This window comes from Malaclemys terrapin, chromosome 5, assembly GCF_027887155.1.
Source record: "Malaclemys terrapin pileata isolate rMalTer1 chromosome 5, rMalTer1.hap1, whole genome shotgun sequence".
NCBI lineage: Eukaryota > Metazoa > Chordata > Testudines > Emydidae > Malaclemys > Malaclemys terrapin.
The window spans coordinates 133,951,510-133,978,535 of NC_071509.1; the positions used below are offsets into that span (position 1 = coordinate 133,951,510).

The 27,026-nt window shown below is 42.4% G+C and overlaps 2 protein-coding genes across 9 annotated transcripts in view; both read right to left on the reverse strand.

Annotated features, from left to right (window-relative positions):
- CDKL2 (cyclin dependent kinase like 2) overlaps positions 1-7,854 on the reverse strand; it is a 35,844-nt gene extending 27,990 nt beyond the window's left edge. For 4 of the 6 annotated variants that reach the window (XR_008445219.1, XR_008445221.1, XR_008445220.1 and 1 more), the window contains exons 1-4: positions 7,755-7,854; positions 6,254-6,402; positions 4,843-5,039; positions 118-312 (exon numbers count right to left, since the gene is read on the reverse strand). Coding sequence is in view for 3 of the 6 variants with exons in the window: in XM_054030976.1 (XP_053886951.1) it covers positions 118-312; positions 4,843-5,039; positions 6,254-6,320 (459 nt within the window). In the remaining 3 variants the exon portion in view is untranslated. The remainder of the gene's footprint in view (positions 1-117; positions 313-4,842; positions 5,040-6,253; positions 6,403-7,754) is intronic. The other 2 variants (XM_054030977.1, XM_054030978.1) reach the window with 2 other exon arrangements.
- An 11,994-nt stretch (positions 7,855-19,848) lies between these two features.
- Positions 19,849-27,026, reverse strand: part of G3BP2 (G3BP stress granule assembly factor 2) — a 51,037-nt gene continuing 43,859 nt past the window's right edge. For all 3 annotated transcript variants that reach the window (XM_054029417.1, XM_054029416.1, XM_054029415.1), the window contains 3 exons: positions 23,770-23,898; positions 23,440-23,558; positions 19,849-22,706 (listed from right to left, as the gene is read on the reverse strand). In XM_054029417.1, coding sequence (XP_053885392.1) covers positions 22,434-22,706; positions 23,440-23,558; positions 23,770-23,898 — 521 coding nt within the window. In that variant the 3' untranslated portion in view covers positions 19,849-22,433. The remainder of the gene's footprint in view (positions 22,707-23,439; positions 23,559-23,769; positions 23,899-27,026) is intronic.

Consider the following 27,026-nt stretch of genomic DNA (forward strand, 5'->3'; position numbering starts at 1 on the left):
TACTTAACATATTTCTTTCTAGCTGAAGCTTTACTTAAAATAAGTACCTTAGCAGCTACTCATCCATTCAAGTTGTTGTTTTCTTAAATGCAAAGTTAACCTCATCAATCTACTTACATTGTGACTGTGACAAAATCCTATTCCTTTTATAATCTGAAATAAATATTTCCGAACTCTATTGTAATCTAGTCCATGTGGAAACAGCTCAAGGTCGTCGAGGAGTGTGTGATCCACAAATTCAAACACCAGATACCATCGTTTCTTCTTCTTACACACTTCCAGCAGGTTCACCAGATTTTCATGTCGAAGTTGCTGTTATATAACAATAAATACTTTAGGAGAACATATCAGCATTTACCAGCATAAGAGATCTAGAGCCCGAAAATTTAACTGCAATACACCTGGTATCCCAAACACCCTCTCGTCTTTGACATGACACTCATGCTGATTTATATTTAAAATTTAGGTCCCGAGGGTCTCATAAGAACGGCCACACTGGGTCAATCCAATGGTCCATTTAGGCCAATATCCTGTCTCTGACAGTGGCCAGTGCCAGATGCTTCTCCAGAGAAAATAACTTTAATTTCGTAAGTCAAAGAGGCACATGGGCACATTTCACCATAGTCAGAAAAAACAATTGAGTAAATACACGTCCATATTTAGTTTACAATAGAAAGGCTGACAGTGGGAATCTCATGATTGTATTCATAAAAGGAATTTTCAAAGCCCACCTCCGCTCTTTGGTAGATAGTTCACAGCAACTGGATTTAGATCTCTACAGTTCACGAGTCCTTGCCCTGTGAAGGTGACCAGTATTAAGTTGGGCCCCAATCCTGCAAAGACTTCGGTGAGTGCGTAAACAGAAGCATGCACTTAAATTAAAGGGGTTATTCGCAGTGTGTAAAGTTAAGTATGGGCTTAAGCGTTTGGGTCAGGATATAACCCTAACAATAAAATCCTGCACAGACCTGTCCATGGGAAAGATTTCTGCCCCTGTAGTGGCAAACCAGAACCCCAAGAAGTCCTCTAGCATAGATGACAAGGGGGCTAGTTTTTACTAGAAAATTCAGTCACGTTAGATCACATCCTCAAGGCATTACAGTAAATAACATGCTGCCAAGCACGACTTTCTGCTCAGGGTAGACAGGAGCAGTCATATTTAACCTTAACTCGGCTGGCCAGGAACAAACCTTACCAGACCCACAGTACTACCCACGAACAGCTAACACAATGTTAAACACAGCCTGTTCCTGTCATGTCCAACATTGTCTTGGTTAGCCCGGCTGCTCAAAGTCATGTTCTAACACAATCTAGCAAATACAAGCCCCAGCTGTTCACAATCACCCATCCCTGCCAGTCCTACAGGAACAGAGTCTTCCAGGGATGCTACTGGTGTATTGTAGCAGCTCTGTTAGAGGAACCGCTGAAGGCAAGTACTTGTATCTGAGGGAGGGGCCTACACGGTTAAAATTCTTCACCTTTCTCTTCTCCACCTGTTGCAGGAAAGAGTAATGTGCTGCCAAAAATCATACAATTCTTCTCTTCCATTCCTTTTCCTATTCCCCTCTCCACTCGCAATTACAAAAATCTTGTCTATAATAATGCAACTTACAGAGCTGTGCCAATTCACCACCATACTCATGTGCTTGTAAGTGTTAACTCCATACCTTACCCTTTGGCTGCACGTGTTTTTAGACTGTAAACCCTCTGCAGCCAGGATACTTTCTTCTCTGCGACTTTACGTGGCCTGGAACAATGGGGCTCCCATCCTGACTGGGGTCATTGGGCATTCCCATAATGTAAATATTTACAACAAATAATAAAAGTGCTGCAATACCTTTAAACTAAACATACAAATGGAGAGTTCAAACTTCAGCATTCTTCTCTAAAATTCTGTTAAACAGGTTTCATTAAACTATGTCTAATCTGGCACAGTCAGGTTAAAAAGTAACCTACCAAAGAGAGGGAGGCACCTTTGAGATATTCTTTTAAAAATGATGGTTTAGAAAAAGGGTAAGTCAAAACTGCAAATGAAGCCATGGAGGTGTGTTTTCGACTCATTTTACCACCAGAGTCTAACAAGAGAAAAGTCCAACTCAAGAGCGTTTTACATTTGTATTATTAGCTTATCTGTAGAGGCAACAAAACAAAACCCACACTGCAAAAAAGAGAGTTGTAATCCATGTTGCAGTTGGTAATATTTCTGAAAAGTACTCAAGAAAGCATACAAGACATTTTCAAGGTGTTGTATTTGGAAGCTACCATATGAACACCAACCCCAAAACTCACAGTATCTAAGGCCTTGTCTACACACAAGTCATACCGCTTCAATTATACCAGCATACTTAAAGTGGTACAATCCCTCTAGTGTGGATGCTGTTACACTAGTATAAACGGGCTTAGGGCTTGTCTGCACTACAGTCTTGGCTAAAATAGCTACGTGGGCAGAGCCCCCAGCATAGACTCAGCGTAAACTGACAGAAGTTCTTCTGCTGGCATATCTACAGCACCTGTCCTAACGACATTAGCTAAGCTGACACGAGCACTCTTCTGTTGGCATAGCTGTGTCTACACTGAGGGGTTTGCCAGCATAGCTGTGTCTGCTGGAGGGAGGGAGATCCCCTTCCCCCGCCCCCTAGCCAGCATAGCTACGCTGACAAGGCTTCGTAGTGCAGACGAGGCCTTAGGCTGGCACAGTTTATTCCTGTTGGGGAAGGGGAATACCCTAGACCAGTATAATGCACCTTCATACCATCTTAACTGTGCCAACACTAGGGGCTGTACCGTATATACTGTATCAATAAAAAACCACCATAGTGACACTAGTACAAAAACCGTATGCAGGCTGAGCCTAAGAGTCCATCTGAACAGCACCACCCTGCAATCATGCAGAAAGTGACGTCTGAAGTATAATGCTTGACATTGTCACTTACCAAAACAACAGTGGAAGTTGTATATGCAAATGCAAGAATGCAGGAATATAAGCAGAATATCCTGTAATACTCCAGTCCTATTAGCTATTTTGCTGGGAAACAACTCCTTCTGGCTCTTTATGGATTAAAGGGGAGTGTACCGGATGGGCCCAGAAGGGGAAATCTCATTCGAGGACAGCTGAGGTTGTACTGAAGTGAGGCTGGGCTGAAGGGATGGAATGAGATTTAGGACTAGCTCATGACTATAGCCCACCCCGGAAGATGCAGTAGGACCACACAGCAGGGGGAATTCTCTCCGACTTTGGAACTGTGCACTTGGTCCTTACATGCCACGGTGACAAACCCGGCATTAGACAGACACAACAGGCATGGAATTCTAAAGCCCGGTCTACTAATAAAGAACTTGAACAACAAAGTAAAAGAACCCGATCACATAAAGATGAAATGCTGGGAATAGCACTGTTCACTCTTTATTCAGTATTTCACGTCACTTTAAATCTACTCATCGGTCTTGTAACTGGGTGAGCTGCTTTATTGAGTCAATAGGCTGTTAAACAGGACAGATTTGTTGTAACTTATGGAGAGGAATTTATTTTTATTAGGTCTGCCATACACAGCAAAAATCAATCAATTCAGTTAAGCAGCATTTTACAGAAGAGGGAGTAGAATTAAGTCTATTATGCCTAGCCAAGTGCTGGGTTACTTTTAATAACAAACTGAACACACGTTCCCTAAGATCAGATGCCTGCTAATTGACTGCTGGTTTTAGGTATAGTGTCACACACTTCTGTTGGGCTCCTGTACACCTCTTGCTGTCAGAAGTCCCTTTTTTAATTTTTCACATGTAATGCTCCACTTCCAGTCATCTAACAATACTAATATGTTTCCAATTGACAGATGAAGAGAATATCTGCCAACAGCACACCTTTAATTGCAGTCAAGGGGGAATCAAGTTTGCAGCTTCATTTGCGTCTCATTTCCTTTCATCCTTCCCTCATGAACAGAGAGCACACAAACACATTCCTAACAAAGTCCGTGCCAGCCAACTAACTGAGAACAGCACCTAACCAAACAGAAAAGTAACTTCCAATTGATCTAGGCTAACTGCCAAATCAATCTACCATTGGTATTTTTAAAAACAACAGTAGCTGACCATACCTAGATTGTTTCATCTAGATTGTTGCTATATTCTAAATGTAAACATAAAATGACTTACCACGAGAAATTTAATTTTTTTCAAAAGTAATTCAAATTCTAAGATCACAAACATCCTGTAATTTCAATGCAGAGACAAGACACTACTCATTAAAGATCTCTCAATACATAGTTTAGCAAGGTTTAAAAAAATATTCCCTAATACACATGTACAAAGCTGTCCAAGATTATAGTGATATATAGTTATGAATGTTCCACACATAAACAGATGATAATGGATAATTACTAGCTTTACTGTAGTTTTTGCATTTTTGAATTGTCTAGGGCTGCGAAATGTGACAATCGGATTTAGGAAACCATCCCCATTCAGGAAAATATTTAAGAGAACGTAGTTAACTGCTTTCCTGAATCAGGATCTAAGACCAGAATATACTTTTCTTCTTAACCCTAGCAGCTGAGGCTACTACTATATTACTGTAATACCTTCCCAAAAAATCTTCTGTACTGAAGTTTTCAGTAACACAACTTATCTAAATAGATGGTGTGCCTCTTCTATAAAGCTATCTTTCTTAGAAGAACGACAATCAAAATATGCATCAAAAACCACCATTTACTTCAAACTGTTTCAGCGTCTGTAAAACTTAAATTCCTAGACTAATCCTGGGACTTTCATATAGAAGTGGATTTACTGTAAGTGACTGCCGCGCACACTGGGTAAAATGGACCCGGTGTCTGCATGTTACTTTGAACTCACCTTGAGGAGCTTGATTTCTCGCATGGCAATTTTTTTAACCATTTTATCATCCTCACTTTCCAAAAACTTCTTGATGGCGACTATTCTTCCATTGTCTTTATTTCTACACTTCATTACCATTCCGTAGCTTCCCTCTCCGACTAGCCCAAGGGTCTCATACTTTTCCATTTTAACTCCGAAACAGCTGTGTCTTTGTGCTGAAAGCCATAAACCAGGATAAGCATACACAACCACAAGGTCTACATTTCTGACAAATTCTCCACAGCTTTTACTACTATGCGTCTCCCCTGGCCCCCACCATCACACATACTTAATCAGAACCTTCCCAAGTTGTACTCTGTGACCTCCCAGGAGTCCTTATGAGAGACAGTAGATAAAAAACAACATAGCAGGCTGAGTGTTTGTATTGTTTGAGATGTCTCAGCACATTTTTTTAATGGAAACAAAAAGGACAAGGTCAGAAGCCTAGACTGAAGTTAAAGTAGTAGCGAGACTTTTGGCAAAATATTATATTTATGCAAAGCACAAATATTTTTGTTTGTGTATCTTTATGACAAAGTAACAGCTATGAATTTTACACACCTGTTTTAATAAAAAACATACATATGACTGATCAGAAAAGTAAATACAAAACTGCAGCGATTATAGAGTACTTTGCATTTAATAGCTTATTTTGAATGGCTGATTGAAGCCTGTACAGAAGAGGGTTGGAACTGACATTGTTCTAGGAAGATAAGCAATCACTCATGTTGTCTCAACCACAGAGAGGAGGAAACTCAGCTCATTTTTCACCTGATAATTTCATTTTGATCATTTCTAACTGGCACTACTTAACCCATGATCGAGCCGTCTCTTGAACATCAATAGGAATAATTCCATTTAGAACTTCTTTGCTGTTTCCACACATTTTCTTCTGTTTAAATGAAGCCTTAAATAGGATGCTTTATGCAGTTATAACTCTCTTTGCACTTGGTTTCTCATAGACTTGTTAATGGGTCCAAGTGGAGATGTAAATATTTCAAAAATACCAATAAAAAATAAGAATCAATATATGGCCAAGAATGTATTACACAATCAAAAGTGGCCAATCCCAAACTCCAAAAGCTTAGATCATTTCTTACTGCTAGGTATGAGCCTGCTCTTACAGAGATCCATGAGAATTTTGCCCTTGACATAAATAAGACTAAGGATGGGCCCTACATCCCAATGCTATTGTAACTGGTGAATGTTGTGTGCTGTGCTGTGCTTTGGAAATGCAAAACACTCACTGAATCCTCAATTACCCAAGGCAGGCAGGTCTTGTGTTCGAGATACGCGTGAGCCAGTCTCAAAGCAAGAGTGCCACAACACTTATGCCTCCCTCGCCCTCACACTACAGCCCCCTGACCAGGAAATACATAAAACCACCAACCTGCAGAAAGACTGAGGAGAACTAACGCTGGCAAGGGGGAGCTGTGATACAGCCAAGCGCATTCCATCCACCGATGGGGCACCTTCCCATCACCGCAGCATCCAAGCCCTTCACAAGTAGCTCTGGGGGTGATTTGCTTTCACCTCTAGCTGGGGAAGGTTTGCAGCAATATTGAGGAGTTAATATCACAGTGACTGAATCCCCCCCCCCCCCCCCGCACGCAACAGAGGATGTATTTGTATATTCACTCCTTATCCAGGCACAAACCTCTGTGTATCCCCTTCCCCCATCCCTTTGTAGGGGGAGTCCCATATCACACCCCCTAACTTCCCCATCCACCTCCCTGCCGCCCCTCTGCGGGGGGGGGGGGGGCACCACATCAAACATAACACCCCTCCTGCATAGCAAACACCTCTCCCCCATCTCTCTGCAGGGGGAGCCCCGGCCACATCCTACAACCCCCACCCCCATTGCAACACCTGCCCCCTCCCCCAATGCAGGGGGCACTCCCATTACACCCAGCCCCCTGCCACACACCTGCCCCCTGCCCCAATGCAGGGAGCGCCCCCATTACACCCAGCCCCCTGCCACACTCCTGCCCCCCGCCCCAATGCAGGGGGCGCCCCCATTACACCCAGCCCCCTGCCACACACCTGCCCCCCGCCCCAATGCAGGGGGCGCCCCCATTACACCCAGCCCCCTGCCACACTCCTGCCCCCCGCCCCAATGCAGGGGGCGCCCCCATTACACCCAGCCCCCTGCCACACACCTGCCCCCCGCCCCAATGCAGGGGGCGCCCCCATTACACCCAGCCCCCTGCTACACACCTGCCCCAATGCAGGGAGCGCCCCCATTACACCCAGCCCCCTGCCACACTCCTGCCCCCCGCCCCAATGCAGGGGGCGCCCCCATTACACCCAGCCCCCTGCTACACACCTGCCCCCCGCCCCAATGCAGGGGGCGCCCCCATTACACCCAGCCCCCTGCCACACACCTGCCCCAATGCAGGGGGCGCCCCCATTACACCCAGCCCCCTGCCACACACCTGCCCCAATGCAGGGGGCGCCCCCATTACACCCAGCCCCCTGCCACACACCTGCCCCAATGCAGGGGGCGCCCCCATTACACCCAGCCCCCTGCCACACACCTGCCCCAATGCAGGGAGCGCCCCCATTACACCCAGCCCCCTGCCACACACCTGCCCCCCGCCCCAATGCAGGGGGCGCCCCCATTACACCCAGCCCCCTGCCACACACCTGCCCCAATGCAGGGGGCGCCCCCATTACACCCAGCCCCCTGCCACACACCTGCCCCAATGCAGGGGGCGCCCCCATTACACCCAGCCCCCTGCTACACACCTGCCCCAATGCAGGGGGCGCCCCGCGCTGCCCACCCACTGGCTGCAGCGCGGGCAAGGAGTGGCTCGTGGGTTGGGCTCCCCAGGGCAGGCTTGCCGGGACCCCGCGCGGCGTGGGGAGCAGCCTCCCCCATTGTCACCCACCTGGCCCGAGCGCTCCTCCGCCAGCCGCGCGCGCGCTCACCCGGCGGAGCGGAGCGGCCGCGCGCCAGGCGCAAAGGCCGCGCGGGGACACCAGCCGCTACGGGGACGGGCGCGCGCGCGTGGCCGCTGCGCGCGAGCCGCCAGCCAGCGGGGCACGCGAAGGCCTGAGCAGGCAGCGAGCGCGAGCGGCGGTAGCCAGGGGCAACGGCTCAGCTGTACACACACCGCCGCCAGGGCCCGGCAGAGGGCGGGGCCGCCCGGGGCCAGCCCCAGCAGCAGCAGCAGCGCGTGCCCCGGGCAGAGCCAAACGCACGCGCCGGAGGAGACAGCGCAGCATCTGCCCCCGCCGAGACCCCCGAGCACCAGGCACAGGAGGCGCCGCCGCCAGCCTCGCCCCTAGTCCCGCACCGCCTAGGGGAGAGCAGAGCTGGCTTAACCCTGAGCATCTGCAAGGGAAATCGCGTCCCAGGCCCCTGCTCCGAGCTTCGCTCTGCACGGTCTTGGGGAAAACCAGCATTGAGCTCCCCCCATTGCCATCACGGGTACCAGTTTCTTTCTGAGGCATTCACTCGCTATCTCAAATTACTGGCACCTTTTATAGCTGCACCCTGGAACAGCAGGGGGTGTGCCCGCTGAGCCTTTCGTGTTTTAATAAAGGTTCAACGGTTTTCTCTCTACCAGCGGTATAAGAAAGTCTGTTCACACTTAGGTAGAGGCAATCGCTTATGCAAACGCATGCCAGTAACATCGTCCCTGAAAAAAGAACAGGAGGACTTGTGGCACCTTAGAGCTTAACACATTTATTTGAGCATAAGCTTTTGTGGGCTAAAACCCACTTCATCAGATGCATAGAATGGAACATATATTGAGGAGATATATATATATACACACATACAGAGAGCATGAACAGGTGGGAGTTGTCTTACCAACTCTGAGAGGCCACTTAAGTAAGAGGAAAAAAAACTTTTGAAGTGATAATCAAGGTAGCCCAGTACAGACAGTTTGATAAGTATGAGAATATTTACATGGGGAGATGGATTCAGTGTTTGGAATGGCTCAGCCATTCCCAGTCTCTATTCAAGCCTAAATTGATTATCAGAGAGGTAGCCCTGTTAGTCTGAAGCTGTAAAAAGCAACAGAGGGTCAGGAGGCACCTTTAAGACTAACAAGTATTGGAGTATAAGCTTTCAGGGGTGCATGCCCACTTCATCAGATGCAAGACTTGCGTCTGATGAAGTGGGCATGCACCCCTGAAAGCTTATGCTCCAATACTTCTATTAGTCTTAAAGGTGCCAGAGGACTCTCTGTAGCCTAAATTGATTGGATCTAGTTTGCATATCAATTCAAGCTCAGCAGTTTCTCATTAACATGTAATGGTAATAATAGCTAAACAGATTAGGGCAGTGAGACTGGGGTGCCTTCCATAGCCTTGGTTATACCCTCAACCACCTCAAACCTGCTACTCTGTCATCCTAGCTCCTTAAACCACGTGCCTCACCTCTGGACAGACCCCTCACCCCTTCTGCCTAATTGCATGTAGACAGATTTAAACCATCTAATTCAGCATGGTTAGAAACAGGCTGGAAATACAGCACCTGAACAGCAGGTGTAGCGAGAACATGCTTTTTTGGATCACTTCAAGTCCAGTCCATGCCCTAGAGAACAGGCTCTCACATTGTGACCCTTGAGGGGGTTGCAAGGTTTTTACAAGGGGGGGGGGGTTGTGAGTTATCAGCTTCCACCCACAAACCCCGCTTTGCCTTTGGCATTTATAATAGTGTTAAATATTTTTTAAAAAAGGTTTTAATGTATAAGGAGGAGAGGTTATCCTCATAGGTTTGCTGTGTGAAAGGAATCACCAGTACAAAAGTTTGAGAACTATGGCCCTAGGGCATGAAAGCACCTGCAGCCTTGATGCTGTTGTCAGCATCTATTTCACACCTTTTACATAAGCCTCATTTCTGAGGGGGCAAATGCCCAATTAGCTGAGGACACAAGGCTCAGGGCTATGCTCTTTAATCTCACTTCACTTGTTGAAGAAAAGCTAAAAGGTAGACTAATGCTGCCCTTGGGGAATTATGAGAAGTATGAATTGCTATATGGAATTGTTAGCCTCCTTTCATCGACCAGAGATGATGGGAATTGAAGCCTATGATGCAATGTCTCATGTGACTGAATAGACCAAGCTGAGATTTGCATGATCCTTGGAAGTTATTGCAAATGGATGTAGCTTGGTCAGGGGGAGTGTCCCATTTTATCATTCATTAGATTTACTTCAGTGATATAAATAATTAATTTAATCTCCACCCCTGCCTCTGTAGAAGTGCCCAGGTCACCAACTATTATCAGTGGAAAAACAGTTGCCTTGGCCTATCGACATAAGCCTGAAAGAGACTTGAGGCCTAGCTGACCAGAGCGAGGGAGCAAAGACTGAAACTAGAGTTACTAGCAGCTAAGTAAATCCTACCACAAGATAGTGTGCAGCATTTTATTCTCAAGACACAAGGCTTGGGAAAGGTGTGTCACGTGAAATAAAATCACCAGCCTTGAGCAAGGGACCCTGTTTTTGCACACAGAACTTACACGAGTGCCATAAGATACAGCAGCGTCAGTCAAAACAGTTACTATGACATGGAAAACTTTAGAAGTATGAAGCCGTGGAGAAGAAACTCTCTGGTTATTAACAGATTTTGCTGATAGCCTCAAATGACCAAAACACAAGCTTTACATCAGGCCATCTGCGTGTCAATTGCTAGTCTACAACAGGGTGAAGGACGGTTGCCTGCAGAAGTTAGGTCAAGTTTGCAACAGGGTACCTGGGGCTTTGGTTATGCATTACAGCCTTTTTAGGACAGTGAAACATTAACCTCAGTCTAGGCACACACTCAAATTCCTTGGTTGTTTTATTGCTTGCCTACAGCATGGGGGCTGTAATCACTGCACTCCACTACAGCAAGTGGCCATCAGCCAAGCCACGGTTAGGAGTACAGTATTTAGTCCTTCCATCCTTTCCCTATTATTTCCTCAGCATTGCTCTCCCGCAATACTACACAGAGAACTTTTCCCTTCCTTATTTTATTGCATACAAATGCTGAAGCGATTTCCAGCCACTTTGATAGCCTTTGATAACCTAGTTACCGCAAGGTCTTGGAACCACCCTGGTACCAACAGAGCAAAATTAGCTTTTCAGTTGGAAAAGATTGTAAGAGTGCTTCAAAAAAGTTACAGTAGATCACTATGCATCTGGCCTCCAAGCACGCTTGCTCACACATGCAACAGTCTATTACTGTCCACCTCACCGACAAAATGGAACGTAGGGAGATAGCTGAAGTTACATTAAGGGGCATCACCTACTACTCATTGATTTAAACCAGCAACCAGCTTTGTATCCCACTACAGATCAACATGGGAATAAAACAAGTTACATGATAAATTCCATTTCAGCAGGAAGTGAGGCCAGAGGTCCCCGAGATCCAGAAGTTGTAGGTTTTGAAAGTGCGGCCTGCTGGATGGAAATACAGGTCATTTGCCAGAGGAAAAGGTGAACAAGAGATTGGCATGATAGAGGCTGGCAAAGGGCAAGGAAGAGCCAAGCTAAGAACAGGCCAGTTGATATGTGGAGGCAACAGCAGCAAGAGGCATGGTGTTCTGGACTGTGACCAAAACTTCGTATCAATCAGCACGTACAGACTGTGGCATGTTCTAACATATATCCAAACAAGTAGGCTAACTGGGCAAGCAGGGCTTACCCCCGTCTAGAGGCAGTTGGACAAAGCAGGGAGAAGTGTGATACAAGTGCCTCCAATGCTACTGCGGGCAAATGGAATGGTCAATCCTGCTCTCAATGCTACTGCGGGCAAATGGAATGGTCAATCCTGCTCTCACGTGGATACTTCCCTTAGCACTGGGCCATCCTTACCATAGTGACATTTTGCAAGACCTTCCGTGTTCTCTGAAGCAGTGTTTCAGTGAGCAGCACTGGCTCATGGAGATGAATCCAGGCCTGCGCCTCCACCACCTCTGTCCTTGAGCAACATGAACCTCTCTGTATCAGAACAGCAAACAGAAGAAAAAGCTCCCCCATCCAAGCATCTGTGCTGGACTTGGTTGGGGCACCAAGAGAATACTGACATTGCTAAACAGACACTCAGAACCACTTATATAGTTTGGGGCAGCAATGCTGGATTTCCCCCAAGGTTGTTAGCTGCAGCAGACATGATAGCATGAAAGAAGCAGTCACCTATCAAGAGAAGGCACACAAACAAAATGTGGTTGTCAAGAAGGATGGATACAGAAACAGTCTGTGGGAAAACAGCTCTGCTGTGTGAATGAGTGGAACAATGTTAGTGAAACACTTACTTGTCATGAGTTCAATACAATCAAATGTGTTTGCAATAAACATACAGGGAGTTTGAGTACCTTAAAGGCGGAGCTGTTAATTCACAGGCAGATATTAGAAACATGGCATAAAGAAACCTGAATGGAGGGAAAACTGGCAACTGTCTCAGCCAGGAGAGGCAATCAGGACTCACTTCAGAGCGCAGACCATTAAACCAGTCTACAAAACAACAACCCAATGCAAAAAAAAAAAAAAAAAAAAAAAAAAAAAAGAGCCAACCAGATCACACATAGGGACTTGTGCACAGGCCACATCTGGAAGGGATCAGAAAAATCAAGACACCTTAGATGAAATAAGGTGGGTCAACTTGAAGTCACATTAGCCAAATTCCTTCCCAGTACTACCGATTGGTTTTAGGTGTGTTCACACACTGAAATAGTAGCTAAAGGAGACTGACTACTCACAGCCCAGTCTACATTGATGCGAAAATGCAGAATTTGTAACCATAGTAGAGGAAGAGAAACACACCAGTTTCTTGCAGTTTGCCTGTAGAGCAAAGACATTAACACTTCAAAAAACATTTTCCTCTAGCAAATAGTTCAAAGGCTTGTAAGTAAATGTGTGCAATGAAGTAGCTGAAGTGTTCTGCTGAAAGCCTCAGCACATACTGTAATTTAATCTTTCGTCTCCTTGATCCAACTTCATTTTTTTAAATTATCCCCCCCTCAGGACGATCACTCATTGTAACCACTCAATAAAAACAGTTAACCACAGAAATGTAGAGCTGCAACACGGATCACAAGAGGTCACTAGTTCAATCCCCTGCACAGAGGCAGGACTAAGTAAACCAAGTCCATCTCTGAAAGTTGTTTGTCTAACCTGTTCTGAAAAAACAGCCACAACCTCCCTTGGAAGCCTATTCCACTGCTTAACTATCCTTATAGTTGGAAGTTTTTCCTAGTATCCAACAAATCTCCCCTCCTGCAAGTTAATTATATTAGTTCTTGTCCTAACTTCAGTGGCCCTGGAGCATAATTGATCACCATCCTCTTTATAACAGTCCTTATCATATTTGAAGACTGCTACCAAGTCCCCTCCCACTCCCTCTTTCCTCAAGACTAAACATGCCCAGTCTTTTTAACCCTTCCCTTAGGGCAGGTTTTCTAAACCTTTGATCGTTCCTTTCTCTCCTCTGGACTCTCTCCAGTTTACGGGTAGCACCAAAACTGGACACAGTACTTCAGCCGAGGCCTCACTAGTGCCAAGTAGAGCAGAATTCCCTCCCGTGTCTTACATGACACTCCTGTTAATACACCCTCGCAGGATGTTAGCCTTTTTTTATTTTGCACAGCAGCACCACATTGTTGGCTCATGTTCAGTTCAGATCCTTTTCTGCAGTACTACCGCCACGCCAGTCAGTCCCCATTTTGCAGTTGTGCCTTTGATTTTTCCTTAGTACTTTGTGTCTTGATTGAATTTCATCTTCTCCAATTTGTCAAGGTAATTTTGAATTCTAATCCTGTCCTCCAAAGTGCTTGCAATCCTTCCCATCTTGGTGTTATCCACATCTTTTATAACCATGCTCTCCACTCCATTATCCAAGTAATTAAAACGTTGACTCGTACTGGACCCAAGGCTGACCCATACGGGACCCTATTAGATATATTCCCCCATTTTAAACAGCAAACCAATAACTAGATTTTCAATCAGTTGTTCACCCACCTTATAACAACTTCATCTAGACCACATTCCCTAGTTTGCTTATGAGACTATCATGTGATTGATTGGCGATCCCTCGATTCGAGGGTGATCTCTACCAGAGATTTAAATATGGGTCCAGAGATGACTCAGGAGTCCGACCCTGGAACTGCAAATCCGCCCGCAGTAGATACAGACATTTTGTGGCAGGCCACTGGCCTGCTGGGAGAAAGTTATTTCTTTTTCCTTCCTCCTCTCTCTTTTCAGCTTCGAGGCCAAGGCACTTCTCGAAGCGGGCCACTGTCTGATGGAGGATATGGCGCCACTGGGGTCAGTTGGTGGCTTCCTCTTCCCAGCTTGTGACATCCAGAGTTTTCTTAAGATATGCTTTCAGTGTGTCTTTGTAACATTTCCCTGACCACCACGAGATCTCTGACCACGGGTGAGCTAGAGCAGAGAACTTGAGCTGAGACTATCACATGGGACTGTGTCAACAGCCTCTCCCATGCATTAGGCCAGTAATCCAGTCAAAGGCGAAAATTAGATTAATTTTATCTACCCTGAAGTCAATGAAAAAATTGAAAAAATTAATTTAGTATCCATTGAATTATTTGATTTAAATAAATGTTTTATTTTTAAAAGGAAACCTGCTTAAAATGAATACAAACAAGGGGATGGATGAAATGTACTAGTTTAAAAGTTTGAAGGACAGCCTAAGTAACCCAGAGAATGTCCAAGAGATTTAGGCAGGTAGGAACGTAAGATCCAGTAACTTTCACTTAAGACATATTTGAGAATTCTCCCAGGTGAACCTGAAATAATCAGTTTAGTTCACTGACAGTTAATCCCTCTGTTTTGATAGGTCATTTAGTTGTAAATGTGAAATATTTTGATAAGAAGTTTATGTATCCAAAACTCTTAAGGTTGTTTTAATAAAAATAAATCTTATATGCTGTATTGTATGTTTAATTCCAGTTCGCCTAAGGCAGCTTGACAAATCATGAGCAAAAAATTAGCAAATAAGCAATATATCATTCACTACTTTCTAATATACTAATAGTGTACAATTAGAATCTGAAAATATTAAACTATGTAATTGCTTAAATAAGTGAACAGAATTATAATTTACCTTCCCAGGTCTCAAAAAGATGTACCAAATCTAGAGTAAAGGCTCTAATTGTAGATCAACATGTTTTAATGGTTACATCAACCAATGATACTGCATCTTTCTTTACAAGGTAAGAAGTACAAACAGGAAAAAAGTTGATTTAAATCAACCCAGCCTGGCTGATTTGGCATGATTTGCTCTTGACAATCCATGTTGGTTATTACTTATTACCCTTTAGGTGCTTATAAACAGATTAAACAGGATTATTAAACAATTATGATATTAACATGTGGAACCCTCTCTGACCTGCACAACATATGTAGAGTTCAAGAAGGGGCCGCACACAGACGACACCACTTTCAATATTGCCAAGTGTACTAAACATTTACTCTACATAACAGAAAGAATGCGTGGCTTACGCTGAAAGACTTCCTGCATTTGGTCTTTGTCCCCAACTCACATTTTGAGAAACAGAGCAAAACCCTGCTCTGATAGTGAACAGGATTTAATTTTGAGATGCGGCCATTGTCAACAACTTTTTAAAAATGCACAATAATTTGAACCTACGTATTTGAATGCAGTGTGATGGCTCATGTATACAACTCAGCACCTGAAGTCCTCTGAACACAAAGCTAATTGAATTGACACGTGTTTTGTACCAGGAAATTAATATTCAAGATTAGAATGCTAGAGCATTAAAAAAAAAGCAAAGTTTAAATCTTATTTTCAGTACTGATCAGCCCCCAAGCACCATCTTCCAAAACTAAATTAATCACACCAGTACTATATTATATGATATGTTCTGGCATATAATACTATGAAGATACTTACAAGAGAGTTGATGCATCTGCTCCATAGCCACTTTTAACAATCACTCCAATTTAGTTTCAAAGACAGATACAGAATCCCTGCATGAAGCAAGAAGTGACTAGACTAAGTTTACAAAATGTCCCCACTTTGTCAGTTAAAAAGGACATCCTACACCCTCTTTGTACACACTAGATATTTAAAAAACTTGTCATGCTACAAAGTGACCACCTTATGAGAGGTTTCAGCCCATAATAAAAATTGAAATGGTTAAAGAGCAATTTAGAATCAAAAAGGCCCTTTGAACTTTTTATCCCCCACTTTATTATTATTTTTTGGTTGCATCCTTTGGCTATTCTGCATGTTCAATTTACCAGTTTGAGATCACAACAGTTTATATTCAGGCAAGGTATCTGCAGACAACCCGAGTGAAGTATCTAACTACAGGCACTTACATTTGGAGAAGCTGGATTGGAAAACTACACACAAGTTAAAGAATTGGAAGTACTCAGAAGATTGCAGACATGCCAGCATAAACAGGTTTACATATCTTAATAGCAAAGACAAGATATTTTACCTCTTAAGTCAGTGAAGGGGTAATGTGATACTCAAACCATGTCTACCGTGGCCTTTGAGCATGAGCATTAAAAGTAATGAATAGGAGAGCCATAAATAACCAGCCATGGGTTTATCCTATTCCTGAGGGCTGATGATCCTGGAATGCGTTTTAATAAGAGTAGTTTACTACCAGCCAGGTGAAATGTGAAGTATTCCAGGACTAATATAAGAACCATTGTTGCATAAATATGGCACAGTTTAACTAAAGGCTGTATTTTTATCCACTAACATGGAACTCCAAATATGGCAGACAAGCATGCTGGAGCTGTAACTAACTTTTTCTTCTGCCTATTATGGCTGCCAAGAATAAAATACCCACAATCACAGATAACACAAACAGCAGTTGTGCTGCTGGTAAGCCAAGTACCAGCTCTGGCCAAGGCTGCAGGTGTCAGCTAAGAACTGAAACTCACAGCTGGAAGACAGACCAGCTCACTTTGTGTTACTATCATACAAAGTATATGTTAAAATGTATAAGAATGTGATTAGTGTTTAAACTCCATTAAAAACTGGTGGGATGTTGCATGCCTAGTTTTCAGTTATCTGCAGCCTGTTATAATGTAATAGCAAACCTTTGCATTACATCTCTGTAACTAAGTAACCCATCAAACGAGCAGCCTTGTATAATGCAAATGAACTTTCCTATTAAAGGGCTAGTTCATGTGAATGGTCATTGTGTGGGGGAATCAAGGAGCAAAGTCTAAGTACATTCCTCTCTTTCCCATCATGAAGGAAAGCTCCCATGTGGGGGATGTCCTGTCTGCTTGGTTTCTGTCCAAAGCAGCTATAAATAGGGACACAAGGAAAAAATCTCTGGACTCTTTGGATTCTAACAGGGCAGAATAACCAAATGAGAAGACAGATCTCAGAGTACTCTGGATAGCCCTGAGAGACTTAAGAAATTGGCAGTTTAATTTCAAAAGGTGGCAGAGATGTAGTATAAACTGTGACTCACTTGTACATATATTTTTACCTGCTTTAACCTCTCAACTTTCATTCCTTTTTCTTGGTTCATAAACCTTTAGTTAGTTTACTATAGTATGAACTGCCAGCGTTGTCTTTGGTGTGAGATCTAGTATGCAACTCAACCTGGGTGCGTGATTAGTCTCTTGAGATTGAGGATTTTGTGATTTTTAGTGTAAGTGACTGTTTATCATGTAGTGCAGCTTGCCTGGGTGGCAAGATGGAGTGGAGTGTCTAAGGGATCTGTCTGTGACTCCATTATAAGACTGTGGTACTTTGGGAGTTCACATTTGTGACTGGGTTGGTGAAATCTAATCATAGAACACACCAGCAATTGGGCTATCTGCCCTGAGCCACCCCAGACAGTGTGACAGAAATGTCAGGTAATCTGCCATCGTTATGAAACAACCAGTGATTCAAAACATATGCAAATAGAGTTTTAACATTACATTGCTCTACCAGGGTAAGTCTCTAGCAAGACATTTGGGTTTTTTCCTTTTGAACCTTACTGTATGTCACGTCAGCTTGGAAACTGGGCCCTGCACATCATGGTAGCTATTCTCTGTCCTTCACGTTTAGCAAATATCTGCTGCTTCTGCTCTGACCATCTCTAATGAATCAGAAGCCTACATACAAAAGCCTTCAGAATTTTAACATCCAGCAAGAAATTTCAAGTTGCTTTTTTGTTTTAAGACTTTAGTTGGCAGGACTGTCCTTAAAAAAGAAGCAGGAAGCTAAAGGTTTACCTATCTGAATAGTGTTTAAGATTGGTCACAGATTTTCAGCTTGTGAGGATCCCTTTAAATAATTTTACCGTAGCCAATAACTGAATTAAGAATATAGGAACGGCCATACTGGGTCAGACCAAAGGTCCATCTAGCCCAGTATCCCGTCTTCCGACAGTGGTCAATGCCAGCTGCCCCAGAGGGGATGAACAGAACAGGTAAATCAAGTGATCCATCTCGTAGCCCATTCCCAGCTTCTGGTAAACAGAGGCTAGGGACACCATCCCTGCCCATCCTGGTTAATAGCCATTGATGGACCTTTCCTCCATGAACGTATCTAGCAACTAAATGAAAAAGGGCTTTTCTGATTGATCTCAGATATTCCTGCTATGAAAAAAGTTATAGTCAAGACATTACACTCTGAACATTTAACCCCAGCATACATCACAGTTGTTACCAGTAGCATAATCAAAGTGGGAATTTTATATATGCAACTCCCATGATAAATACGTTGCTTGACTACTAGCATGAAGAGCTTTTTTTTTTTTTTTTTACACTAATACCTTATATGGACAATTATTCCCCAAAAAGCAAAGTTGACATTAACACAGGCATGGCCAGTATCTGGCCATCTGAGTGAGGCCAGAAGAGGAAGGATCATGCAATGTAGAAGTGAAGCGCCCAACCTCACTATAACATAAGTGGTAGTGTAGCCAGTTCCAAGAAAGTCTACTCCACTTGAAAGTTTTATTTTTAAGTGTTTTATAAACATCTGCCTTCTCCATCCCCTGGGTAAGGACATAATTATACTCAAAAGAACATTTTTGCTGTTGTCACTTAGTACGGTTTAGTGACTATAATCCTCATCCTGATCTGAGCTACATTTACCAGTTGGGAAGAACTCTACAATTACTCAAACACCGAAGCGTTGACTTATCATACAGGGACATTGAGAGACTGAATTGTGTAATACCTGGAGAGAGATTTTAGTTCAGATGTCAGGAGTTAAACAAATCCACCATCCACCCTTTAATCACTTTTGGCAGCAGGAAATAGCTGAATACATTTAACAATGGTTTAAAAATATTGTCAAACAGAATAAATATTGCAAGCTTAAAGTAGCAAAAGCATCAGATGGACAAACTTGTAAATAATGGAACAATTTTTGCTACACCTGTGCAACAAAGGAAGCCTAGTAAATTTGTTCTTGACATTTAATTATGTGACAAACAAAAAATGGGTAAATGCTAGAATTATTCAAGCATTATTCAAGCTCAGGGCTGATTGTTTTTGTCAGAGGACAAGCAGGTGTTCACAGACCAGTCAAACATAACCCCAACAGTTGCTTGGTGTTGCTCCAAAAACTCCATCAGTGTAGGATTTTACACACACACACCCCACACACACACCTCTACCTTGATATAACGCTGTCCTTGGGAGCCAAAAAACTCTTACCGCGTTATAGGTGAAACCATGTTATATTGAACTTGCTTTGATCCACTGGAGTGCGCAGCCCCGCTTCCCCGGAGCACTGCTTTATCGCGTTATATCAGAATTTGTGTTCTATTGGGTAGCGTTATATCGAGGTAGAGATGGTGTGTGTACATACACACACCGAGAGAGCGAGTGAGCGCGTGTACTTTATATAAAAATTGCTTTACTTGGGTGAGTAGTTTCTACTGAAGCATATGACATGCAAGCAAAAGGGAGTAGCTTTTGATCCTATATCACTTTGAGGAACGCATTTTTAAAAAAATTGGCTTTTACATAGTAAGGTCTGAAATAATGCTACACCAGAACAGACCTACATTCAAGAGAGAATTAGGGACATTGATAAATGCTGCAGACATCAGTAGTTTATTGGTATGTTTAGTCAAAACACATTCAAGAATGGAAACTTAAAAGTAAAAATACTTTCCACCTGCAACAATTAACTAGATTCTACTAGCATATAATGCTTAACACATTACAGCAATAAAGATGGTAATCCACTGTCTTTTATACCTACTAAAGCCAAGATGGCAAGCCAAGTTTGTTGAAATAGGATTGTAATGATAGAATACTACCACCATCCACAAATCAGCAACTAACAGTAATGGTCAATGAATCCGTTACTTTGCTTTAAGAGGTACATTTACTGAAAAAGGGACAAGAACATTAAGAGTCCACAGTACAGTAGGTGAACAATCACCATGTAAACTTCTGGGTATGACGTTCCATTATCTTTATTTCATGGCATTTAAACAAGAAGCAAGCCAGAAATTGAATGGCTCAGTAGCTCTTCTAATTGTCAGTTACACTTTTCCCAGTGCCATTTGCCATAACAATTTAGAAGATGGCAGGGCGATATCATAGCACTAACATTTTAAAAAGCTACACGAACACTGGTGGTAAACTGTTTGCTGAAGACAGCAGTTTGACTAAAAGCTTCAAACTTAAGTCAAATTATGTTTTGTGGTGAGGAGTTCAAGTACTATGTTTCCAGGTAACATCTGAAAATGCAAGAGTAACAAACTAAAATATAAAAATGGAAACTTAGCAATGTGTCCCAGAAAACGTATGGAAATAGTGCAAGACTTACCCTCAAACATGGAAGACCTCAAGTTTTGGGGAAAAACAGTCAGATGCAATCTTGCTTTGCCTAATACATCAGAAACCAACATGTGCAACATCTTTCAGCTTACTTGAAAACCACAAACGGTTGCACGATCCAGAAACAAATCGTTACTGTGCCATATTTGCTACTAGTTGCAATGTGATGAGGTCTTCCATGCTTAGAAGCAGCTTTTAAGTGGTCACACTCTCACCCCCTCCCCTCCTGAAGCATCAGAGCTTGGTGCTTGCTGAACTCTCCAGCACGGAGTTAGACAGTATCGTTTGCTACATTTGCAGTTTACTGGAACGTGCATCTAGGCAGACAGTAATCCAGAAATAGCAAACCGCTCACAGATTTAAAGAATCTATAGGTAAAAATACATAAAAGGATGTCTCCCCCTACCCTTAAGTTCAGAGCCTGATGTGTGTCGACATCAGTTCAAAGATTTGTGCAAAATGAGTAAGTTCAAAAAAACTGGAAAATGCAAATACTTAGAGCTGCTGATCTGTTCTCTGAAAACTGCAGTATCGTCATTGAACAAGCTTACCCTCAATCTCTAGATGAGCATACATTAGAAGTTGGCAAAGCGTACCAAGTTCTTAGCTGACTTTTGAGGCGTAACTGAGATTTCACCTTCATATCCATAAAAATTCTACATTTGATAGAGAAAAGACAATCTGGAGACTACTCAGTTACCGTCTCCCTCCCTTCCCCTCCTCCATAAAAAGCCAAAGTTGTTAATTGAAGAGCGAGGTGAGTGATATTCTAGTAACTTACTGATTTAAAGATACTGCAAATTTTTTATACAACTTTTCAATGATTTCTTTTAAACATTTTGCAGCTGTTTGGCTTTGCAGCACTGCAATTCATACACTATACTGTACAAAATCACCAGCAAGACTGGAATGATGTATTAATAGAAGGCACCATCATGCTTATTACATTACTAGAGAACTCAAATACAGTAAAGACAATTCACTGTACAATGCTTAAAGAAGGGGAAAGGGGAGGAGGAGTGTGTTGAGCAGCCAGCCATCCCTGTATCGAAGAGGGGCAGGTAGAAAAATCTTAGATATGAGCTATCAAACTTGTTTTGTACTCAGGACCATAACTTTGAAGTTCTGGATTGTGTTTAGTTTACCACTAAATGGTTTCCTTCTGGAATATACTTGTAGTCTTGTTAAGGTTTGTGTGTATACATGTTGGTCACAGCAAGCAGATCAGATGCCCGCATCATTTCAAAAGCTATTCTGTCTGAAAAAAGATGAAGGATTTTTTTTTTCCTGATGCCTCTTGTAGATACCAATGTAAATGAGTTTAGAGTACCCATTAGTGCATTTTGATGAGTGCATAAACACAAGTTAGTTAGTTTGTTTTGAGCCAAGTGTTCTAAAAAGAAAGAAAAAAAAAAAAAAAAAAAAAGGCAAGCTTCTCCAATTGCACAGATTGCACTAACTGCGTTTCCAACAGTAATAAGCAGAAACAGTAACACTTACACAAAATGTGCAGCAGAGGGTTTTTGACTGAAAGGACCTGAACTCGATTGGGCATGTCCTTTAGTCCACTTTTGTTGCAGATAGTTTTATGGTCATTTCTCTGTCCTTAATTCTCCAAGTCTAAATTTATAAATTAACAGTGTGACTCCTGTTGTGAAATTTGGGAAAGCATGTCCACCTCAATTTAACTGGTAACCAAAGGATGCTTTTCACATCAAAGAAATGATCAAAAAGGCTGTGTCACATTCCAAAGCCAAAAAAATTAACAAGAATGCAAACACGACGAATAATGTACCACTGCCAAGACTGTCTGCCAACAGTGGAGGATTTCAACGACGTTGTCCTGTGAAACGGCCTTCCATTTGCCCGGTTCCTCTTCCAGAGCCAAGTTTCTGTGCCATGCCACCCCGGGGAGGAGGTCCTCTTCCATCACGGTCCCGCATCATTCCACCACCCACTATTCCACGGGGACCCCCGGGCCCTCTATCATTGCGCCGAATATCCCTACGATCATCACCACCGCCTCGGGTCTCTCTTTCACGGGCAGCTCTTGTTTTTTTCTCTTCTACATTCAAACGCACCTCTCCTCGAAACATAATGGGCTTAGAAGGGGAAAATGTTTACAAGGCAAAGTTAGTCACCATTTCATAAAGTCCCAGCAATATAAAACACGTGGAAACAGTAATCCCTAATGTTACTCTGTCCTTAGCAACGCAGTTGCACACAGCTTAATGCCAAATTTCACTAGCAGTTTGTGACTTGCAACTTCTAACCCTACATATCTATAGAGACCATAGAACACACTGCGATAAGTTAGTAAAATACTTTGATTAGGCAAGGAATTAAAAAGGTCTAGGACTTGCTATGGTCAGTGCCACAAAACCACTGCAAGCTTGCAAGAGTAGCAATTTTACTTTCAGTTCTCAAACTATTAGGACTGAAAACTTGCCATCCCTAAAGGAAGCTGAGATCTATTGACCCTGGAAATTTTGTAATTTCCTTTTTCCCCCAATCCCACCACTTCAGTTTAAGTTTAGCTTGCCCCCTTGAGAAACCCTAGATCTATGATTTAATGATGAAAGTAGTGCTGTTCAAAAACTTGGAACTCATAAGCATCCATCAGGAGACAGCAACTTCTAAAGAACAGAATTGAAGTGGGAACCAGAATAGGCTACAAACAAAATATAAACATTCATGACCTCAATCAGTGATCAGAGGGGAAATCTGAACTCTGGTGAAGAGCAGTAAGAACCGAGGACACTGCATCATTCATGTTTTCGTAGCATTACTTCCCTCACTATGACAAATATGCAAATGCTACATGGCCAAACTTACTTTCGCAACTAAGATTCTCTGAACTGGCTCAGAGTCATCAAATACCACAAAGCCGAAGTTTGGTAGTTTTCCTCCAACTCCTTTGGTATTGATGCGAAGTTCCACCACGTTTCCAAAGCCTGTGAAAGCACAATACAAAAACAAGTTATGCAATAAGGCCTTGCAATAAGCCTATTTGTTTTAGTTATTCTCAAAAGCCTTTTGTAATGTTAAAGTTTGTTATTTTGCTTTTAAAACGTTAACATATACCATGTTCAGTGGCTGAAGCGTCACTTCCATCCTCTAGACCCAGTAGATGAATTTCAAACTATTTAAAAGCCCATCACTTACTCATAAAGAATTCTTTCAGTTCATTTTCATCAATATCATGTGGCAAGTTGCCAACAAAGAGTTGATGGCTGTCTGGGTAACGAATTATTCGGCGATTATCGGATTCATTCTGCTCCATATCCCCTCGACCTGTGTCCATTCAAAACAAAAGCAGTCAGTTTTAGGATTTGTACTGAACAATTTGAGAAGAACATCTAGCAACATACTGATCTGCTTTCAGTTCATTCACTTGAGCCATTCTCACCCTTGGTCTTCAGCTATTTTCTGCTGGGGAAGGCATGCATATTTAGTGCCTTTAAAAGTTTAATTCTGCCCAATTGGGATAGCGAAAGCTTCTTGTTTTCTTCACATACAAGCCACATCACTCAGCTATGTGCTTTTCAAGAGAAACACGTCCACTGAATATACTTAATTTTTCTCATGTGCTTTTAATCTTCATGGAAAGTGCTGAACTGCCAGCTGCAGAGACTTATCTGAAGACTACTGCACTGGCAGCAGCCATGCAAGCTTCCCCATCAGTGAATCTCAATCCTGAACTGGAGGGAACAACTCCAAGTGTCAGAAAGTAAGTCTATCTACCTGCTCAGTGGGAGACTCTGCTAACATTACCATCAGTCACCTCCTTTGTCCATACCACCAAAACTGCAACATCTATCCACTGGGAGCTGAGATCCAACTGGTTTCATACATCAAAATAAAACCTGTTAAAAAGCAAGCATACTTCATGACTGCAACTACTCTAGCTTCGTAACACTCAGAGCAGGGGTCAACACTGTTCACCACCAGTTTTTAAGATGAATGTGCATCTCATTGTACCTTTGGAAGTGTAAGTTACCTGTTCACTCCTGCCCAAAAACTGGAAACATTACACAGAAAAAAGATATTAAGCAACAGCCCACTCTGAACACCCATGGGAGTTTCTTAAAAAGAGTGAGGAAAGCTTAAAGTTCGTGATAGGTTATTGTCTATTATTTTCCAGAGTCTCAGATAAAGTTACCAAGTTACCCTATTTAAAAGTTAGCCATTTAAGACATTTCTGGTAACCTTTCAAATGAACTGACAAGCTAGCATTTACTGTAGATTTTCAACCATTTCTTCTAGCCCTCCTCTTTCATCATGACTGTTCAAAGGAGGAGTACAGCTTTGGAAGTTAAATGTTTTGTTATCTATTAGTGGTGGCAAGACTTCCAGTTACTTCACTTCAGCCCAGCTAGTATATATATTCATTTATGGCTGTCAGACTGCTTTAAACAGACATAACCCACACCCCCATATAAAAGTTCACTGATGTTATTGAGCTATTGAAAAGACAGGACCAAGAGTGAAGGCATTCCCATTGTACTGTAACAATTTAGATGCATTTTTTATTATCTCCATGAATGCAATGTAAGGTTTAACTAATGGGAGATATAAAATTTTAGCCTGTATCATATTACTAGGTCATTGTCTGGCTCTGCATCTTCTGATATGACACAATACCAAGATTATCATTCCTTTCCATTTTTCAACAATATATGGCATAAGTCTTGAAAATTTTCCCCTCCGTGATTTGATTTACAGAACCTTGCTGGATTGTTGTAGGATTTTTCATTACAAATCATTTTGTATACAAGGGGAGTTCAGAGGACAAACTTTACTTTGCATTTAAGCAACTTCTCAGCTGTTAGCACTGTAGTGTTTGATTCAGATCTCCAAGAGTTCTTGCCGCTCTCCTTGTAAGGTTGTTCAAGTTTATTTTCCCTATTGTGTACAATAGCTTCTAGGATGCTTGAAAATGAAGTCTCTCTACTAGCTGTGTCTTTTTCCAATTTGCGTTAGTTCACGTTTTTATTTCAGCTTGCAGGTAACACTGCTTTTACTTTCTTGTTGTGCCAACTGCCACTAATATGTGGAATTTGTGTTTGTTAGCTCTGGCAGCAAAAGTTAAACAGCACAAGATAGTTCCTATAGCTCCCAAACAGTGGTTATGTATTAGGTATCTTAACTGAGTTTTAAATGCACTGGATCAATCCCCCTGAATTTTGATATCTTATTTTTCTTCAGACAGGCGGCTGACAGAACAAGCTTCTGTACTGTTGCATTTCAACCCCTATGTCTATCTGTAGCTAAGAGAAGTATTTGCCGTGCTTTTTAACTCCCTAGTCTCTCGACAGACTGTCAATACATTTCCCAACCAAGGTGGTTGTGACATGGATATAAATGTCTACCAGAACTTGAGACCAGCTAATTGCATATATCCAAAATAATTAACATGCCACAGCAATCAGTTATATTATAGCAACTACCGGCCAGTGTCAAGCTCGGGCTGAATGCAAAGTAGTGACAGATGGTAACTTTCATCTATCCCAGTATCCGGAGACGTTTAGTTCCCAAAATTCCAACTTTTACAATTACTCAAACAGCAAGATGAGAAGTCAGAACTTTAAGCCAGATATAAACAAGATCCATACTAAGGTTTAGTTGCAGCTAAGTCATGGGTTAGCCGATATGCACAATTTAACAACTCTATTTTGCCTAGACTTAAAACCTCTATTAAATTTTAATTTTTCAGCCCTTGGTACAGATCAAATCTTTAAAAAAGGAAATCTGATTTCTAACAGGTGTTAGAATATTTTCTAGCCACCTTAAACACATTTAGTTTCAGTGCTGTTGGAAGCAAGTGAATAATCACACTGACAACAGCCACGAGTAGGAAGTACTTCTAACCCCGGAGTAGATTAGAAAGTTTGGTGCGTACATTCATCTGGTGCAGTTGCACAACGTGAACAACTGCGTAGATGCTAATATAGATCTGTTTCAGGAAGGCTTGCTTCCACTAAATCTGAACTGCACCCGTTTAAGCCACTTCTGAGAACAGTTGTCTGATCTATGCTAGCACTTAAAAGTTTTAAAACTCCACCCAACTTTAAAGTTGTCTTGTATAATGTTTAATTCCAGGCCTTTGATCAGAGCTAATCTATTGTTCCAAGTTGCAGAGAGCTTCTCTTAACAGGTCAAATCATTTCTCTTGATCTTTGCCAGAACTTGAATTTTTATATCCAGAAATTGAAGTGACATCCTATAGGGTCACTCACCCACTGTACACTACTGCACCGTTCACAATTGCAAGTTAACATACACAGATCAAGCTGCACACAACTTTTGAGGTGTATCCCCATGAACAGATTTAGATGTTGTACCCAGCTCAAAATGGGTACTTAATGAACAGTGCTGATCAAGAGTTGACCGGGATGTATTAGTAGGACTGCTTATGTTAT